At 41.4% G+C, this 21575-nt stretch overlaps 1 protein-coding gene across 1 annotated transcript in view; it reads left to right on the top strand.

The window, feature by feature from the left end:
* Positions 1-21575, top strand: part of REC8 (REC8 meiotic recombination protein) — a 40890-nt gene that overhangs the window by 16231 nt on the left and 3084 nt on the right. Inside the window, exons 8-20 of the mRNA XM_018556666.1 lie at positions 1748-2018; positions 2193-2432; positions 8434-8491; positions 10514-10596; positions 11414-11529; positions 13502-13615; positions 16658-16798; positions 16917-16983; positions 17532-17638; positions 17744-17792; positions 18177-18243; positions 20337-20444; positions 21416-21522. Of these exons, the coding sequence (XP_018412168.1) occupies positions 1748-2018; positions 2193-2432; positions 8434-8491; positions 10514-10596; positions 11414-11529; positions 13502-13615; positions 16658-16798; positions 16917-16983; positions 17532-17638; positions 17744-17792; positions 18177-18243; positions 20337-20444; positions 21416-21522 (1528 nt within the window). The remainder of the gene's footprint in view (positions 1-1747; positions 2019-2192; positions 2433-8433; positions 8492-10513; positions 10597-11413; positions 11530-13501; positions 13616-16657; positions 16799-16916; positions 16984-17531; positions 17639-17743; positions 17793-18176; positions 18244-20336; positions 20445-21415; positions 21523-21575) is intronic.

Raw genomic sequence — 21575 nt, 5'->3', positions numbered from 1 at the left:
AGCTTTCTCAATTCAGAGTGACTTGTACAAAAATTATCTGGGAATAAATCTGGTGAATCTCGCTCCAATCCACATAATATGTTAGTCACAACCAGGTGTTGATTGCATTGAGAAAGCTGGTTAGATGACCAGTGAAACGTCTTCAAGAGAAATACAGCACGTTCAGTTGCCTTGACTTATTTTTTACAGATATACTTCAGACAAAGAGTTACAATCAAATCTTGTGCTACACCAAGACTGGTTGGCAGATAACCTCTCGTGTTGCCTTTAAAGAGCAACAACAAACAGCAAGTAAAATTCAAAGGTGACCTGCTAATGCTGTAAAGGAAAATTGTATAGCTGACAGTGAAATCAATTTACATCTCTTTACAATCAGATTCATCAGGAACTTTCTTGATTTTCTGGTTGCTATTTCAAGCTCTTGTCACACTGTATCATCCCTCTCACTATACAAATTGGGTTGGAGCTATGAAGCATGCTGCCCTGGATTTTTACAGGCTCAAATACAGCAACATTCAATAGATGAGGAAGCTAGCAACCAAAGGGATTTTCATAGCATGGCAGGAAGGTGCAAAAAAGTAGGTTGGTAATAATCAACATACTGTGTGTAAAAAAATCATATATAGATTTCTAAACTGGTGCAATATTATTGTTTTTTTATGTTCAATGGCAAATAGCATGTTCAATGGCAAATTAAAGACAAAAATAAAATTGCCTACTATTTAAAAGTGTGTTATACTAGAATGATTTAAGCTACTAATTTAGGTCTGGCTCCCGTGTTGTTTGCTTCTATGACTACTGTATGAAACATACTCTCACTGTTTGTATTTACTGTTTGGACCACTTTATCTGTTACAACAGATTTGGCCCACAGTGTGAATCCATAACCTAATGCTCCAATCTCATGAACCTCTAGATCTCTACAATAACAGTTAAACCTTCAAAAATGATTTGGGCCAACCTTCTATACCCCCAGCAGCTTGTCAGTCCCTGCACTGTCCCCTAGCAATTGTTAAGGACTCACATTGTATCTCTCGGACCACAAACCCTTCCCCCAAGCAACCTTTTTTAAGCAACTTGACATGTACCTACAGTACCCTTACAGGCCCACCATACCAAGCTTTCTGCAACTCTTTTGGCACCACTACCAGCTCAGTAACTTTTCTGTCACCATTTAGACTTCTCAAGCAGACATCTTGCCCGCTAGTTGTAGCAGGCTGGCAGGTGTCATGGGCTGAAAGTGCACTGCCCTGTGAAATAAGCACCTCACTCTCTCAAACTTTCAGCAAATGTCAGTGTGCAGAAGCATTCCGGGACTTGAACAGTGGCACACTTTATATTATTGATGATCAGACGTGCACTATTCCAAGGGCTGTTGTGTTCCCCTGTAAACAGGTGTGTTAACAAACAAATGTGAGCTGCAGAGGGAACTCTGCTCAGCAGGTATACAAAATATGAATCTTCTCGTTGGGCGGTTGGAGAAAAAGAAGGTACAAGGATCCTATATAGCTGTGAGGGAGATGCATACAATAGATAGGTATATTTTATATAGATAAGTGTGTATAATAATAGTGATCTATTGATTTACTGGAACACATTGGTTTACCCAATCATTTTGCTATTTGATCTTGAATTTTAGCATATCAAACCATTATACAAAAAATTAAATATCAGAAATTGGAGTCTGGTTTTCATTAGCTGTCATATGTATTACTCATGTATTTTTGGCGTCCCATTTACCTTATAGATTGGCCAAGACCTCCCAGAACTGAGTGCCTTTGATTTGGAGTTACTTGCTTCTGATTTGCCTGCATTTCCTGAAGCTGAAACGTTACCAGAGCCTGGAAAGAGAGGCGTACGAGAACCAAAAGAGAATGGTTTGCCAGAAAAAGAAAAACCCAAAAAGCCCCAGAAGGAGAGAGAAGTCAAGAAAGCTGATGAACGTGAAAGAGAGCTAGACATGGATGAAATTGAGAGAAAAAGAAAAGAGCTTCAGGAAATGGAAAGAGACGTAGCAAGTCTAAGGGAAGAGAAAAGACAAATGGAGCAGCAAAGAGAATCTGAAAGAGAACGAGAGAGAGAAATGAGAAAAGAAATAGAAAGAGAAGTCCTGAAGGAGCTGGAAAAAGAAAAGGAGGATCTGAGAGAAGCTAGGGAAGAGCTGGATTATCTTCAAATCACTGGAGCTGCAGAAGAGCTTCTGCTGGAGCAGCTAAAAGAAATAGAGCGCCTGAAAGAGTTAGAGAAAGAGAGAGAACGCCAGTGGGAAGCAGAAAAATTACTGCAGCTTCAACAAGAAAAAGAGAGGGAACGCAAGCGCTTAAAGGAATGCGAAAGAGACATTGATCAAATACGAAAGGCTGAACGGGAAATTGAAGCGCTGAAGAAGTCTTTGGTGGAGATAGAAGAAGAGAGGAGAAGGACGGAGGGAGGTAGAAGGCTCTCAGATTTACAGGATTTATTCTGGCCATACACACATTAATCATGCCATATGAACGGATGGCTAAAATGATACATTTGCTTGCATTAATGTGATCACCATTAATGTCAAAAGATTCTTTAAAAAAGTAAACAAAATCTACTCCGTACACCAGAGTAGTGGCTTAAAAATAGCTATAACGTTCTGCCCGCCCCCCATCCATCCTTCAAAAATGACATTGATAATTAAATATGATTTGATATTCTTATCAAATCATGCAATTATGAAACGATCAGACCATTTCATTTTTGGCCAGCATAAAATAGAATTATGGAACACTTGTATGCTTAATTATAGTGAGCCTGTGCGTAAAAACTCAATAAATACTTATTTTAAAAAAAGTCTTAAAAAAAAAGTAAAAACTCAATAAATATTTATTAAAAAAATAAATAAAGTGAGCCTGTGCTCTCCTAATGCCGGGCTAAGCAATAGTGTCACTTTAACGCCACTTCCAGCACATAATCACCTTTCCTTCACTCTCCCACCACTCAGTTCAGCCACCAGAAGCAAGTAAAAGAAGCCCCGTGTATGCTTGGGGTTGAGGTCTATCCCTAATACTGTGTGACAGTGCTGGGTCAATTACCAACCACCGGCTCCTCCATACTCAAAAGTACAGTCATTTTTTTGCTCCCAGTAGCTGAACGGAACACTGGGTGAGCGCAGCATCAACAGCATCCTGTGTTGCCTGCTCGTTGGGCTCTGAATGTGCATACTCCCAGTGCACTAGATTTTAGGTAAATACCTAACAGCACTGAGGGTTTTTCTTCATTGTCCATTGAGAAATACTATTATAGTCCAATTATACTACCACCTACAGGAGGTTGGTACACTGGTAAACAGAAAAAGTTGTGAGTCAGCCACATTATAACCCCTCCTCTACTCAGCACGCCTCAGTTTTATTTCCTACAGTGTTGTAGGAAATTGTATGCCTTTTCTTCAACTCCACTGAATATGTGTTAACTAATGTGTTTGCTATTCTTAAATCAAGATTTTATTGCTACACTGCTGGTGTTTTTCTCCTCAGTGACTTCAATCATTATTCCTTGCTGTATCACTGCTCAATCTAGTCTCTACATATCAGCTATCCAGATCAGCAGCTCCCCAGCACTAGCTTTGGAGGCCGTACCTGGACCCCACTGTGCTGGACGAATTTTAGGCCTAGCCTGGAATGTGACCTTTGGGCACTGGGCTTTGCCTTTGGCACTTTCCAGACCTGAGTATACTGGTTAGATAGCTACGGAGGGCATTCCAAGTACACATCTGCATACAGAGGTCAATCTGCATCTGATCTTTCTGACTTCCAAAATTCAGCCGAGCGTGTGGGCCCAGTCTCTATCTCTGATACAGAGTCTGAGCTCCAACAGTCCTCCTCTGAGGAGGCTAATAATTACTCACCTGCTGATGACCCAGATTTAAGAGGGGTTGTCTCGAACCTGATTCATGCAATGTGTGCTACCCTAGGTCCGGGTATCAGCCTATTGTTGCAGGCCTAGGGTCTTTTTAAAGCTCCTGCAGCTGCTAAGACCTTTCCACTACACCTGCAGTCTATCAGTCTGTCTAGTTGGCAGCTGTTCAGTGATATCTGTCAATCCTAGGTACACTATATATGTTGGGAGGAAGAATTACTGCTCAGGTATGTTTTTTGATGTACCAGTTTGGGGGGGGAGGGGGGGGGGAATGAACTACCCTTAGTCCTGCCTATTCCCTTTTTTTAAGGGTTTCACTTGCTCACTCTACTTCCCCTTAAGGATGACTACAGGGCTAGTAGTTTTTTCTTGCCCTGTTCTGTAATGTTAGGTTAATCCTCTGCCCTCGCCTTGGTTGTAGCAGTTCCCCTGTCTTGCAGGGGACTTTTCCCTGTTTATTCCTGATTTGGGAGTTATCCCTTCAGATAACTCGGACATGTAATCGTTCTAAAATTTTCAGTGGCTATTGCCCACCCCTCAATTGCTTTACTGCTGTAATAGAATTCTTATGTCCTTCACTGGATGATAAAGAAAAAAAGATGTAATGGTTTCTTATAAAACTTAGGCATGCTGGGTAGAGGAGGAGTTATACAAGGGGCTGGCTTAATACTTTTTCTGTTTGCCTCGTGTAGGCGGCAGTACAACTCAACTGTAATAGGATTCCTGTGTCCCTCAATGGACTACAAGATTTTACAGAAAGTACCAAAAATAATTTTGGTTTTCATTTCCAAGTCAGTAGGATCATTTTCCTTCCTAGGCCACAAGCTGGGTTGTATTAGCCAAGCCATGCCTGTACAAATGGAGTACAATCATTTTATAATGATATAATCTTATCACAAGAGAACAGCTACCATCTCCCTCAAAAAAGCAGACACATTAAGACCCCCCTTCATACTGAGCGGTTTATCACGCGATTTCCGCTCCAAAATTGTGCATATTTCCGTGCAATGTCGCTCAATGTAGCTTGTCCAATGCATTTCAATGGAGTTGTTCACATCTCACACCTCAATGTCGCCTGTAGCTCGTCGATCAAGCTTGTAGCTCGAACATGACCTAGTTTTGGCCCCAATAGACTCAATGGTGTCGCTCATTACCGGCAATATTGCACGACTTTGTCGTGTGATATCACGCTACAGAAGTGTCAGTTTTGCACAGCAATATGGAAGGAATGATGTCACATCAAGACATCATTCTTTTTTTCACATCAAGACATCATCCGCTTTTGATTGGTTACAGCCCAATGTAGCAGCGACGAAGTCCCTCCCAAAAGTCGCACTACGTAGAGCGAAAAAATGTGCGATATAGCTCAATGTAGCTCATGTCGCTCAGCTCGTAATCGCGCGGAAAAACACGTGATTTTTCATGCTGCTCAGTGTGAATGGGGTCTAATAATATAAAACATTTTCTAAAATGTATTCAGTACTTACATCAAAACAAAATATTTTACAAGCCTTACTCTTTGGTTTCTTACAAAGCAGTCACAGCAGAGTATGCTGTAGAGAAGGACCCTTGCTCTCTCTGTGCAAGCAGTGGTCTGTCTTTAGAGGTCCAGCAAGCCCCTATCCAATTCAGAGTTAGAACTCTCCAATCAGAAGGGAGCATGAGCTTTGCTATTTGCAGAACTATAGGTCTGACTCAGCAGGGGGGGTGTTAGACCTCTGCAGCGAGATCACTGCTTCTCCTCGGAGAGGCAAGGGTCCTTTACTACAGCATGCTGGCAGGGGACAAGCTTTTCTACTTTGGCTGTGGCTGCTTGCTTAAGAAAACAATCTGTAAGACTTTGAATATCATTTGTTTTGATGCACCTTAAACATATTTAGCTTATATGAATAGAAGATTCAATTGGGCCTTCAAAATGCTAAAGTGTGAATTGCCCCTTATTTAGAATTTGCGTGGGGGTAGCCCCACTGCAAGGGTTAGGTGCTCATTTGTGTCTAGGTGCTACAATAGCAAAGATATACGCACCGGAAGCTCCGAGGTGGTCAGCTGTCACAGGCTGTCTACCCCTCCCTGCAGCATTCTTCAGCATCCTCACGTCTATACAATGGGGGGAATTTATCAAACAGAATCTGGAGCAGTTGCCCATAGTAACCAATCAGCTTCACTCTTCAGATTCTGTCTTCTCCAGTTTCCCCTCACTGTGTATAGATGTGATGATTTATGGGACCTTAGACTGCTGCAGAGGAGGGGGAGAGACGTTGGAAGGATAGGTCTAAGAAGAAGCCGGCTTGGAGCTTCGGGTGAGTCTACTTTTTTTTAATTTAACTGAAACCAAAACAAGCACCCTTGCAGTGCTGGGGTAACCCCACTGTAAGGGTTAATAAAAAGATTTCCTGAAGTTCTGCTTTAAAGAAGAATATTGACTGGTTGCTGAAATGACTGCACTGTGTTATTGTTCCCTTCTATATAACGTCCAGGGTATACACATAATAATCAATGCTGCATCTTCTACACTGAAGTACAACACAGTAAATGATCTGTCGGTGTGATGCTATGTGGGCACATAATGGATTTTTGTTTATACTTTAATTCATTATTAATATTTGTTTTCAGAGCAAGTAGATGACAGACGTAGAAGTGTAACAGAAGCTAGACGTTCCCCTACTCCAGGGTAGAGTAACCATAGACTTATGTTATTTGAGTATTCATTTGTATTATAAAAGTAAGGAGAAAGGTGAACAATGTAGCAAGTTTTTCTTCCAAGTGTTTGTGAACAAATGCTGCTCCAGTAACATTATTATAACTGGTGGCCGGCTAAAGAAGAAAGATCTCTAATTATAACTGGCTGCTAATGCCACATCAGTATTCCTAAAATGCTTTTAGAGGCGGCATGCTACTGATTTTCCATGCTTGACTTTGTTGGGACACCATAATATTCATATGCAGCGTACAATTGCTGTGATTTATTTGTTATGAGAAGTCACAGTGACCTGAGATGGGATATTTACACATTGATAACTATGCTACCTTGTAACACAAATATGCTTATCTGTAACTTCTGCTACATTGTGTTCAAGCATGGTAAAAAATAAAAACAAACTGCAAACAAGTCAAATCTAGAAGTCTTTTAAGGGCCGCTAAACGACCCTCACTTTTGAATGCGGTAATGCTATCACTTTACCTGGAGTTACAGAATTGTACAATATATATGAGAGATGTTGGATGTTCATGTTGAATGGCTCTCCTCTGGAACACAGACTCTGACTAATGAGTATTAATATACAGGATTTATATAGCGCCAACAGTTTGCACAGCGCTTTACAACATAAGGAAGACATTACAATTACAATAGTATGGACAGAAATGATATAGTAACAGAATAAATAGACATACTAACCTAAATTGGAAAAACTTGGAAAAACAATTTGGAGCTGCCATTGCTGACTTCTTTTTTGAAGGTTCCAGGGCTTGCATTGTGATTCTGATATTGCTGGCCATACACTGGCTGACGTTTGGTGCTGTGACTGCTGAATAGTGACTGCAGCTTGTTAGCTCCAGTCAATGTTTGAGTATTAGACCCCGTTCACATGTAGCGACATACCTTTGCAGCGGCCGGGATAGCGCGACTTTCGGGGCGAAGTTCCAGCGACGATCCAGAGACGGTAGCGCGACCTTCTCCGTCGGGCTCCATAGAAAAAAAGCAAAATTGCGCAAAATCCGCCGAAAAAAGGGTCCGGTAGAAGCCACTTGCGACCGCGACGAGCGACATGGAGTTAAGACAGCTCCATTGAATAGCATTGGCCGGCGACTTCTCGCGATAACGCGCGGCAAAAATGCGCGAAATCGCGCGACAATTCGCTATATGTGAACGAGGCCTTATTGTAATGGGACACTTACCACTGTCAGGATACAATGGCCAGCAGGGAAGATTCCTCTATTGATGCTGCTTAGCGTGGATGGGGTAATCACATGTTTTTTCTCTTTTAACCCATGGGGCTGGATAAAAAAAAAAGATGATGGGTCTATAGCCAGTCTTAGTGAGCCACCGACATGGAGCAGTTGGAAAAGTTTTGTAACCCCTGACCTGCAGGAGGTTGACAGCCCCAGAGATTGCACTTTATTGGTATCAAGCATAGTCTATCATGAGAGGTTGCCTTATGTCCTATTGTTTGCTCAGAAAGATTACATTTTTTTTATCTGGCGCTACTGTAACGATATACAGGTGAAACTCGAATAATTAGAATATCGTGCAAAGTTCATTTATTTCACTAATGCAACTTATGCGGTGAAACTAATATATGAGATAGTAGGGTTAATAAAAAGATTTCCTGAAGTTCTGCTTTAAAGAAGAATATTGACTGGTTGCTGAAATGACTGCACTGTGTTATTGTTCCCTTCTATATAACGTCCAGGGTATACACATAATAATCAATGCTGCATCTTCTACACTGAAGTACAACACAGTAAATGATCTGTCGGTGTGATGCTATGTGGGCACATAATGGATTTTTGTTTATACTTTAATTCATTATTAATATTTGTTTTCAGAGCAAGTAGATGACAGACGTAGAAGTGTAACAGAAGCTAGACGTTCCCCTACTCCAGGGTAGAGTAACCATAGACTTATGTTATTTGAGTATTCATTTGTATTATAAAAGTAAGGAGAAAGGTGAACAATGTAGCAAGTTTTTCTTCCAAGTGTTTGTGAACAAATGCTGCTCCAGTAACATTATTATAACTGGTGGCCGGCTAAAGAAGAAAGATCTCTAATTATAACTGGCTGCTAATGCCACATCAGTATTCCTAAAATGCTTTTAGAGGCGGCATGCTACTGATTTTCCATGCTTGACTTTGTTGGGACACCATAATATTCATATGCAGCGTACAATTGCTGTGATTTATTTGTTATGAGAAGTCACAGTGACCTGAGATGGGATATTTACACATTGATAACTATGCTACCTTGTAACACAAATATGCTTATCTGTAACTTCTGCTACATTGTGTTCAAGCATGGTAAAAAATAAAAACAAACTGCAAACAAGTCAAATCTAGAAGTCTTTTAAGGGCCGCTAAACGACCCTCACTTTTGAATGCGGTAATGCTATCACTTTACCTGGAGTTACAGAATTGTACAATATATATGAGAGATGTTGGATGTTCATGTTGAATGGCTCTCCTCTGGAACACAGACTCTGACTAATGAGTATTAATATACAGGATTTATATAGCGCCAACAGTTTGCACAGCGCTTTACAACATAAGGAAGACATTACAATTACAATAGTATGGACAGAAATGATATAGTAACAGAATAAATAGACATACTAACCTAAATTGGAAAAACTTGGAAAAACAATTTGGAGCTGCCATTGCTGACTTCTTTTTTGAAGGTTCCAGGGCTTGCATTGTGATTCTGATATTGCTGGCCATACACTGGCTGACGTTTGGTGCTGTGACTGCTGAATAGTGACTGCAGCTTGTTAGCTCCAGTCAATGTTTGAGTATTAGACCCCGTTCACATGTAGCGACATACCTTTGCAGCGGCCGGGATAGCGCGACTTTCGGGGCGAAGTTCCAGCGACGATCCAGAGACGGTAGCGCGACCTTCTCCGTCGGGCTCCATAGAAAAAAAGCAAAATTGCGCAAAATCCGCCGAAAAAAGGGTCCGGTAGAAGCCACTTGCGACCGCGACGAGCGACATGGAGTTAAGACAGCTCCATTGAATAGCATTGGCCGGCGACTTCTCGCGATAACGCGCGGCAAAAATGCGCGAAATCGCGCGACAATTCGCTATATGTGAACGAGGCCTTATTGTAATGGGACACTTACCACTGTCAGGATACAATGGCCAGCAGGGAAGATTCCTCTATTGATGCTGCTTAGCGTGGATGGGGTAATCACATGTTTTTTCTCTTTTAACCCATGGGGCTGGATAAAAAAAAAAGATGATGGGTCTATAGCCAGTCTTAGTGAGCCACCGACATGGAGCAGTTGGAAAAGTTTTGTAACCCCTGACCTGCAGGAGGTTGACAGCCCCAGAGATTGCACTTTATTGGTATCAAGCATAGTCTATCATGAGAGGTTGCCTTATGTCCTATTGTTTGCTCAGAAAGATTACATTTTTTTTATCTGGCGCTACTGTAACGATATACAGGTGAAACTCGAATAATTAGAATATCGTGCAAAGTTCATTTATTTCACTAATGCAACTTATGCGGTGAAACTAATATATGAGATAGACTCATTACATGCAAAGCAAGATAATTCAAGCCGTGATTTGTCATAATTGTGATGATTATGGCTTACAGCTCATGAAAACCCCAAGAACCCCAAATGCACAACCTCAAAAAAGTAGATTATTACATGCAATCAATAAAACAAGGATTGTACATAGAACAATATCGGACCTCTGAAAAGTACAAGCATGCATATGTACTCAGTACTTGGTTTGGGCCCCTTTTGCAGCACTTACTGCAATTACTTTTGCACGATATTCTAATTATTCGAGTTTCACCTGTATATATAGGCCCACTTCACTCTACTTCCATGGAATGCTTTGGTGTAATTTGCTCAGTACTTTCCTGCAGACAGGCACATTCTCACCATTCTCTCTTACTCTCTTCAGTCTCCCCGAAGAAATGGTTTCAGAACTTGATGCTGCAATGCAGATGGAAGACGTAGCAGCAGAACCAATTGCTCTGCCTTCTGGTAAGATAAAATGTGCATCACATATATAAACAGACAACAAGCTTACTAGTGAAGCACATTAGAACAACAGCATGCAATGAATGAAATTTAGTTTAGATGATATACATACATCTTAACCAGGGTTGTCCCTAGCCTTTTTGCCCTGAGGTGGTGGGGGAGAGTAAGGGTTGCTGCACAATCAGTGGGGGGGGGGGATTGGGTGCTGTTGGAGAGTGACACCGCTAAAAGTGTATGTGTAAGGTCTCTGCATCTCGTGTCAATGTCACTGGTTGCCAGGAGCTCGGCGGGATGCCGGCAAGTGTCCCAGGTTGCTAATTGCTAAGAGCTGGGCAGGGAGATGTATATGACCCTTACACATCTCCCTGCCCGGCTCTTAGCAACCAGGGACGGTCTGCAAACATTGTGCAACGAGCCGCTCTGCCTGCTGTCCTACATAACCCAAAGAGATACCGCCTGAGGCAAAAGCCTCATTAGGGCTGCCTCATTATAGGGACCGCCCTCATCTTAATAGTACAATATAATTATAGCTGCAACATGTACATACGCTGCAACATAGGCCTTAAAGCATACTAAAGGGCCTCTCAGTCTGAGTCACATGCCACTTTTGAATGTCTTAAAGTTGCACTTCAGCTTAAAAAAAATATTTGCTAGGACAAAGCTTTTTATTTAGAGAAAAACCAACCTCTATATGTCTCTGTTAGCAAGTTCCTTACAAGGTGCTTACAAGATTGTAAACTGAGCTGTTCATGTGCGGCTCAGTGCACAAGCTCGGCATTGCTTGGTATGGGGATGAAGTATTTCCTGTGCACATGTGCAGGAGGTATATCATCCTGGGATGGCCAATTAAGATGGCTGAAGATGCTGAACCTGGAAGAAAATTGGGTGAAAATTGTCAGCATTGACGAGGGAGCTCGAGGATACCAGAGCACCGGAGTAAATATGGATTTTAGTCAATATTTATTGACTGTTATAGTATAGTGTCACATCATTCAAAGCGACACTTCGGAACCACAAGGTCCCTTCCTCAGGAAAAACAATGAGACTGTTTGTTTTGTCTAAGATAGGGAACTTGTGGTTCCGAAATGTCGCTTTGAATGATGTGACACTATAACAGTCAATAAATATTGACTAAAATCCATGCTGGAGTGCTAGTGACTTTTCTTGCTTTGAATTTGACTTGCGGAGCCATCCTCTGTCATTTTAGCACCCACCCGAATTTCAGGGGTTTGATCCGGTCAGGAGTGCGATAGGTCCCACATTTCTTTTGACGCTGAGAAACATACCACAGCCAGAGCAGAGGGGGGTGGGGGGAAGAGAGGTGAGCAGTCACTGCTGCAGAATCAAGGATTAGAGTATTTCATCTTTATTTTTGCCCCCTAGAGAACGAGCAGTTAACTGTTGCAGTGCGGTGGTAACAAAGGTTTAACTTTTCAAAATCCTGAAGTTCTTCTTTGGCACTGTAATTTAGTATGTCTGAGGTGTTATTGCAGCTTTAAATATGCTCATGCATGATTGATGTTGTATGAGGTGACATCATATAAATCATCAAACTGTCAAACATAAACCCTGGATTGTAATTAAAATGGTAACGTGTCACCAGAAATAGGCGGGGTGCTCTATAAACATAAGCTATATTGTATCATTTCCCCATGGGTGTTGAGACACAGAACTGAAATGGCTGCAGTTATCACTTTACAGAAAAGAAAAGAGGAAATAAAACACACGCATACCCACACTTGAGACATATTATGTGGGGTGGCTTTCCATAAGGCAGGCAGGCAGGCATATCTTCAACAAGCTACAAAGACATTACCAGCACAATCATAGGCCTGCACAGCCTATTGCTATAGGGCAGTGTTTTTTCAACCTTTTTTGTGCAAAGGCACACTTTTTTCATGAAAAAAATCACGAGGCACACCACCATTAGAAAATGTAAAACATTTTTACCTCTGTGCCTATATTGACTATATATAAAGTAATTCTCTACAGCGAGCCTGGCAGGTAGTCATGTGACCACCCACCCGGCTTCCTGATTGGATGGGGTATAAATACTAGCCAATCAAGGAAAAGCTATGAATTATTGATTGCTGACTTTGTAGTCAAAGGGGAACAATAAGGTTTTCCATACTATCAAGGAAGAAGTTCTCTAATCTATATTTTTTGGTACTAAAGCTGAACAAATCCAAAAGGAAACAATTATCTATCTATTCAAATTCAAAGGTATTCAAATGCTGGTAACTTAAAGTGACACTAAACTCAGCATTTAAGTACCTCAACTATTAACACAAATGTATCTTATTTGTTTATCACTCGGCTGTGGATCCTCAAATCATCTCTGATCTCTCTCATACTGACATGGGGGGGGGGTTATCAAAACTGGAGCAGACAAAATCTGGAGCAGCTATACATGGCAACCAGTCAGCTCCTCTCTTCAGTTTATTCAGTTAAGATTTGAAAATGAAAGAGAGATGCTGATTGGTTCCCATGGACAGCTGCTCCAGATTTTGTCTGCTCCAGTTTTGATGAATTCCCTTCACTACTGTCCTTCCTTCTGGAGCGTGGCTACTTTTGCTCCACATGGTCCCTGTGTGTTGTAAAATAGTCACCGCTCCAAGCTCGCTCCTGTGATGGACTAAAATCCCATGTTTAGTTTACTCATTTGTATTGTTATAATAGTCCGTGTACATCTGAGTGATACACAAATAAAATACATGTTTGGTAATAGTTAAGGTACTTAATTGCATTTTTAAGATATAACTCCTGAGTTTAGTGTCACTTTAAGAGTCCCCATATGGGACCTCCTCCTCTAGAGAAGAAGCTGATTTTTTTCTTGGGATTTGTGCAGTCTGTAGAGCATAGAATGAGCACTCCTGCTGGTGTTCAGCACCCGATCTGCCCAATTCAGGGCAGAGTACCCTATACTTATGCCAATGCTGAATCTAAGCTGACTTTCTTTCTAGAGGGGGCTCCAGAAATGCCGTCACCCCAACAAGTGTCTCCTCAGCTTCGTTCTCCACAGGTACTGTATCATAATCTCACATCTGTCTGCTCTTTTCTCTACTCTTCTGCTACTATTATGTTTGTGGTTAATAACTCTGTCACTAAATCAATGAATGTTTTTCTACGGCCTCCTGGACTTCTCTCTAATGTACTTGGAAATCACAATACAACAACTTCAGGCCTTGCCCAGAAAAATGTGCGATGGTGATGATATTTTCAGTGAAAAGTATGAATGAGATTATGGACTAGACATTGACCACATATACTTGTGTTGGTCTTCCTAATTAGCACAAAAGGATTGTATACATATCTCATGACCGATTACATTGACCAGGATTAGAACTTTTAGCACGTTGTACATTAGAAGGCTCTCAGAAAGTGCAGAGAGGTTTCTGAGGACCCACTCTTCTCCAACTATTCAAGGATAGGAATAATGTGCAGATTTTCTACTGTGGAGTAACAAGGCAATGTTTGTGCTAGTCTTATGGGCCTCGGGAACATATGCACATGTAACCACTAACTATGCTGGCGACAGCTTGCAAGCAAACTACACCTTATTATCTGTATCTGCTACAGCAGAATCTCAAGCTACACCTGCACCCTAATACAGTCTATGCCTAGTGTACACAATGCCTAGAGCTCATCATATACTGTAGGGATGCACCCATACCGATACTATTATTATTACTGATACTAGTATCGGTGCCGATACTGAGTACTCGTCCAAATGCTCCAATGCATACCTCCGATACCGGAACTTCTGGTCAGTGGGAGATATCCCTCTGACTGGCAGTGCTAAGGGAGCATGGAGCCGGCTTCCTTTCCAATCAGGAAACCGAGCGTCGGGTTATGACCCGCCTTTAGCGTGCTGATTCCTGACAAATTCGGAAGCCGGATGGCACCTCATGACCCGCTGCCCGTGTTCCTAATTGGTCATTAAGTCAGGCAATTAAGGAAGCCAGGCAATCTGCGCGCCCGACTTCCTGATAATTGGGGCACACCGCACTGGTATCGGTCCTCGGTATTGATTAAAAAAAAGTATCGAGATTCGTACTCAATACCGAAAAAACAGGATCAGTGCATCCCTAATATACCGTATACGTTCTAGAAAACTAGCTGCCCCTCTACTCAGTTTACCCATGTCTGTTACAAAGGTTGAACTGGCGTCTACCAAATGCATACATAAATATTATAATCTACTTGCAGTATGACAATAATGAATTACCTTACCTTTGTGACATAGGAAATCAGTTTACAGTTGATCAAGTGAGAACTACCTCTTGTGCTGAATACTTTTCCGGCTTATCTATTGAACTGAAGGTACTAGGACTAGTGTGAACTAGTTGAATTGTTCACAGAGATGCGAATGTACTCTCTGTGCGAATAAGGTGCACTGTTTGAAACAGTCTTTTTGGAATTCCATGGATTGGATATACCTATCTAATCATAGCTATGGTAGAGAAAAAGGTTTTTTTTATCAAGGAGGTTAAAAACATTTGGATAATTTGAACAGCGGCCCAGAATTAGTAGGAACATGTGCCATGTGAAATTAAAGATCTATATGGCTGGGCGGTTTAATAGTAGCCGGGTAATGCTGCATGACAACAAAGTCTCATTTTGTTGATCAATATGTTAATTTATATTTTACCAGACTTTTCAGTTGTACAGCATTTGTTTGGTGTCCAGGCTAACATCTCATTATTCTCACGTTTGCACTGGAGAGCTGAATGTATTGGTAAACTGTATTTAGCTGTAACATGGAGAGGTGACAGTTGGCCAGGTCACTGATAAGAGAAACTGTAATCACATTTCCTAAGTTGCTTATCTTTTCTTATGCAACTGCGTAACTCATAATATATTTCTTTGTAGCAAATCAGAATGTGTAACCTCAGTGAATTATACCTTTATGTACCATTCTCCATAAGGCCCTGTTCACATTGAGCGGTTCGCAAATCGCACGTTTGTGGCGCGATTTGCATTTTGCGCGATATCGCGCAAATGCTTGCATTGAGCAAGCTTGAATCGCGGCTAAATCCGCTCCAAAAAGGGTCCTGCTGTAGCGACACACGACAGCAGGACCCTTTGCCCCATTGAGAAGCATTGGAGCGATATCGCGCGGTAAATTGCCGCGCGATAAATCGCTCAATGTGAACGGGGCCTAAGGGGTGTAGTTCTATGTGTACCTTTCTTCCCACAATAGCTGCAGAATTCTCATTTGGTTTTGTAACAAATCAGTAATCTTAGACTTTAAAGTTAAATCAACAAACTATAAAACATATGTTACAATGATCAATAATTTTCTGTGCCCACACAAGGGGTGTGATGTTGAGGCTCCACTTAACAGGGGGCGCAGCACATCCTGTACACAGCATATAGTCACACACTTTGGGCTCAGGTATCTGATTGCTGGGCTCCTTATACAATAAAACAGACCCATGCTAAAATAAATAGTGATAAGCTGACCATCCTGCTGACTATGGTAGGGTACAAATTTAGGCTGGTTCCTGATGACCTGGCCGAAATTCGCACAGTGGGTGCTGCTGTCAGCACCCTTCTACCCGGCATTCCTCGACCAGCTGGTTGGAAAATTATCGGCCGAACAGGGCTGGCAGCCATATGCTCGCTAATGTGCATTTTAAAGTGTGTTGATGTGTGATTCATTTTTTTTGTTTGGCCAATGAAAGTCAATTAATGTGGAGGTTGCTGGAGGTTAGTTGTCATTCGCTAAAATGCATGTTGCGTGTGCTTTCATTTGCTGCTATTAAGTCTATGGGACCAAAAACACGTGTTGATGCACCAAAAAAACACATCTGTATTAGTTTTCCAAAGTACAGCAGCACAGCACACACGTGTGAACGGGCCCCATAGGTAATCATGCCAATCTACTTGTTGTGCATTAAAACGTGTTTCCCAATGGGTGTTAAACCTCACAGGTGTGAATGGTGGCTCGGAGCCAATTTGTAACCATTGCCTAAACACCTCTTTAACATATAATGATGTAGAAACATAGCTTCCACCTATACACTTATCGCCGTTTCCCATTTTCTGTTCATTAATATAGCTGGTAGTGCCTGAGCTGGCTGACCGACCTATCAGGCGACCTGGGAGAAGGAGCCGACTAAAAATTGACAAAGATACACAGATTCAAAGCAAGATAATGCAAAAGCAGACAAGTAACCCCAATGTATTCACCCAGCCAATGGTATGTTAATAACAAAACAAATACCAAGGACAAGACAACACCTCTCAGCCATCAGTATCGTCACTTGATTTCTTCTTTCAGTATTATAAAAAGGCAAACGAGTGTATTCTTGTTTCAGGGCCCCATAACACTTCCTCACTTGACGCTTAGAACCGCGGCTTCTCTCTTTGAATCTCCAACCTATGGTGAGTATAGGCATTGATCTCCAGCTTGTTTTATTTCTGATCTCTATTGGCCCTTCTATATTAGACCAGATTAACAAAATGCTGCATTAAAGAGAACCTGTCAATTTTGTTTGTAGGGCCTTAATATCTGCCACCCTCTGCACAATAAGAATGCCTCAGTGGCCAATAAGAGCACTCATTGGATAGTGAAAAAAAGAGCTTAGTCCTGAAGTCAGGCTTCTTGCAACAGAGTGAAAACACAGAGAAGAGGGTTTTATGCATAATAAATGTACCAGCAGACATCTTGCTGCATTTCATTTCAGGCAGAACTATACAGATGAAGTCAGACGCACTTTCTTGCAGTATAAGCATCCACACAACTCACAGCACCAGTCGGAGAACACAAAGGCTAATCACAGTTCTGTAGCATTTCTTCTCTATTTACTGTGCTGGAGGAGTAAGGAGAAAGAGAAGCGCTACAGAACTGTGACTGATTTTACATGGCTGACAGGTTCACTTTAAAGTCCTTTTTATTTTGCTCACCACTGCTTATGTTACCTTTGCCCTAGAGCAATTCATGTGCCCAGAGCTGACCGCACTGTGGACTAGATGTGCTTTGTTAGAGCCACTGCAATATATCCGGGAGAGGGAGGAAGAGACCATGAGTGAGCTGGAGGTGAGAGATGGGCAGCAGACCAAACTCTAGCAGAAAACATTTTCATAAAAATTGCCAAAAATTCTGAGTGCTAAATACTGAAAGATTGCACATCTCCTTCCTCAGATGGTACGTGCAGCCACTGACTTTGGAGTCAGCATCATGCAGTCCTCAGGTGAGTCAGGCCATTACATCCATCTTTATGAGTGTGGAATCCAAGCTGTCCTCACATGAAATGTGCTGTAGCTGGACGTGGAGGTGCCACATGCATTCAACAGCTGGGAACTGTAGCTGGCATGGAGAGTGTGTTAATTTAGGAATTCATATGTTCATCTCTGAAGTAATGCTGTTCCTATTGAAGTATAAAGACAAAACAACAATTCAGTCATAATTCTGCAATTTTTAAAAAGGCAGTTTATGCCAATGCAGATGAACAAGGTGCAGCCCTTCCATATGAGGAGGTAGGGCAATATATTGCTGAATGGGCACATCATCTAAGTTATGTATGTTCACTGATGATCCTGACCAGATTTTCATATTCTTCTCATGTCCTTAACAGAATTGTCTCTTGAGGTGTCTGAAGAGGAACGCTTTAAAACCATAATATTTACTCCTGAAGAAGGAAGGTGAGATAGGCATAAGATTCAAGTAACGACTCACAACAACTACACAGCCTATAGCAGTGTTTCTCAACCTTTTTTTTAGCCATGGCACCCTTTAAAAGTTTGCAAAATCTCAGGGCACCCCAGTCCAAAATGTCAGATTTTAAGAGGGATCCCATGCAAAAAACACACAAAAAGTGAGTTTTCCCCTCCACATCGAAGTGCCCCCTTCAAATCAAGATCCCTCCTTCACAAAAGGCACCCCCCTTTTTACATCAGAAGCGCCTCTTTCATATCAGAGTCCTCCCCTTTCACATCAGATTTCCCCCTTTACATCAGGAGCCCCTTCACATCAGTTTTCACTTCCCCTTCACGTTACAGTCCCACTACCACAAAATGTTGAGGCACCCCTGAGGGAGCCAGAAGGCATACTAGTGTGCCATGGCACCCTGGTAAAGAAAGGCTGGCCTACAGGCCAAGGCTTCCAGCAGATCACTGGACACAGGGAGACAGACAGGTCCTTGAAGAAAGAAGAGCTTGTGGCCATAGGCCTTTCCAGTCTTGGTTACAAACACATGAATGGCCATCGTCATCTAATGTGCAGTTTCTGTGGAAATTTCACATGACAAATTGACCATTTTTAAAGAGTGTTAAAAATAGATTTAAAAAAACAAAACCTTAGTAACTTCAAGCTTCTTCCAGGCCATTCTTCCAGTTTCATGGCTTTTTGAGCTCCTAAACCAGAACACACCTTATCCAGGTATTATTGCTGCACTGGACAGATTAGTAATACACTTTACTGCATAGTGTGGCTGTGGGTTCTTCCATCTGAGGGTAAAGAGAATTCCCAGTATATGTGGACAGTAGCTAGTACACATTCTAACGTTTAAAGCGCATCTAAACCCAAAATAGTAATATATTGCAGCTTACCAATCCTTAGATGTGGTATCTGCATTAGTTTTCTTTTTAGTTTTTTTTTTCCACCTGGCGATCTGGCCAGTTACATACTTTCTGTCTTGCAGCAGAGCCGCCCTAGGACATAGGCATTGTCACCCTGTGGAGTGTTAGATGCACTACCAGATTTAGATGCTTTGACTAGCAAATTCAATCTCAACTTCAGCAAACAATTTTTAAGCAGTTACAGCCACAGTTTTTCCTTTTGGGATAAACATTTGACATAAATAAATAAAAGCTGACCATTTTAAACACCCATCAGTATTAAATGGTTTGTCTCAATCCTCTATCTACCACATTTTCTGGACAGCTTGTCTAGTAAAGGAAGGTAAAACATAACAGACTTACTGGCTGGATCAGCAGCTGAAAATAAAGAATAAAAAAAGACTAAACTGCAATATAATTACACTTCTGCTTTTGGGTTTACATACTGTATGCATTAGGTTCCGCAGCAGCATAGTGCTCGGGGTCACCAGGACAGGGCTGAGGTTTGACAGGTCATCACTTTATAAAGATTAATAAAATTTTAACGAAATTTAGTTTTAAGTCAAAAGGTTTTTAAGCTATTCCAGATGCGGATGAAATCACTTACAATTAATGCTGCCTCTTGCTGTTTAAAAGTTTTGGTTTCCTGCAGAATCAGCTGGTCCCCTGACACTGACTTCCTGTTTTAGTGCAACTCCTTTCCTTTGTAGGATCCTATGGAGTTACCCTTGTGTGTAATAGTAAGCTGTGTGCGTCTCCACAAAGACACAGACACAAGGCAAGGCACTCCCTCCCTCCCTCTCTTCTCCAAGCTAGAGGATGGACATATGTTGTAGACTGCTCTGTCCCTTATGACCTTGTACTGGGCAGGAAGTTCAGGGAAGCTGAGCTGAGAGAGATGAAGTAGTTCTGAAACATGATGACTAAGTTCTTGGGCAAAAATGGAAAGAAATGATTTGCTGGGCAACGTATATTTGTTTGTTCGGGATTCATTAGTGAAAAAACCGTTTGAGAGTTAAATACTACGTGTTTGGGGTTCTGTATACACTGTAAAGCTGTTTCATACATTCTCATTATCATGTTGATGGATGGAGTTGATCGTGATTATTGACTCTTTCCGTCAGTCATATAAAATACCATCTACTGCTTACACTTCTTTCTTATGAATTCTCTTACAGGGCACTGTCAGTGCAGGAAGATACATTACTACCCATAGTCTCAGAGATGCCAGAACCTATTGTGGAGATGCCTGAAACTGAAGATATTTTACTGGAAGATGTACAAAGGTATACCGTGCTGCACTATGTTCTTAGTCACATGACTACTCATATTGGATATTGATTTGTGACTTACCACAACATTCCAAATAGTTATCCACCTTAACACTCCTTTGAACTAGACCCATGTCAATTCTTAGGGGTTGATAAAAGGAGTGTATGAAGCATAAAATACAAAAACCTTCATTAAATCTCAAAAAAGAGAAATAACTTTCTAAAGTGATTGGAACTATATCCTAAACAGACAAACTTGTGCACAACGTTAACATTTGTAGTGGAGCCTCACCCAAACAATAGTAGACTAGTTCTTCAGAAATCTCTCATTAGCTTTTTTTTAGTCCAGTAACCGAGTGCTGTCCCATTACACTTCACTGGATTGAAATGTAACGAAAGTGTAGCACCTTCGTTATTCTCACTTTGTTGCAAGATAATATGTTCAGCTATTGGTTCATGTATAGAGAGTAAAAGTACAATATCTTATTTGGATCTCTGGCTGATAGTAAGGCTCCATTCACGCATCAGCTGTTTTCCGAGCGTATGTGCACCTACGAATACGTGCGGAAACTTGCTAAACATCAAAAAGAATGCATTGCAATATGCATTGTTCAGACTATTGCGGCATCCACGTGGTACGAAACCGTGCGTCCCGCAAAATCGTCCATGTGCGATTTTATGGGTGGATTCCGCATGTTCCGACTATAGTAATTGCCACAAATGCGCAGAATCCACGCATATGGTTAAAGTTTGCGCATTTTCCATGCCACTTGGCTATAGGTGAATGGAGCCTTAGTTACATTATACATCATCTATCCAGCAGACCATTTCTATTCACTTTCAATAGCAAATAAGTGAAGCATATATGAACAACATATGTCTTTCAGGCCATTTAAAAACTCAAATGTAACTAAGCTCTAATATTTCTCAAAGCTTGCCGATTCTTCTTTTTTGACTTATGCTGGTTTGGTTCTGTCATGCTCTAGGAAGCTTTACTCTCAGATTGATGGAGATGGGCGTGCAGAGTTTCTTGGCCTCACACCCCAGTCTTATCCTCGTATGTTGGTCTCCAGATTCTTTTACAATTGTCTTGGTGAGTATCTAGAATCTACTTTCAATTTCATTATCAAATTATATGTAAACATA

Source organism: Nanorana parkeri, unplaced genomic scaffold, assembly GCF_000935625.1.
Source record: "Nanorana parkeri isolate BGI_ZX_2015 unplaced genomic scaffold, ASM93562v1 scaffold246, whole genome shotgun sequence".
NCBI classification, from domain to species: domain Eukaryota; kingdom Metazoa; phylum Chordata; class Amphibia; order Anura; family Dicroglossidae; genus Nanorana; species Nanorana parkeri.
The sequence above is the reverse complement of the archived record's forward strand: the minus strand, read 5'-3'. Positions and strand labels throughout refer to the sequence as shown.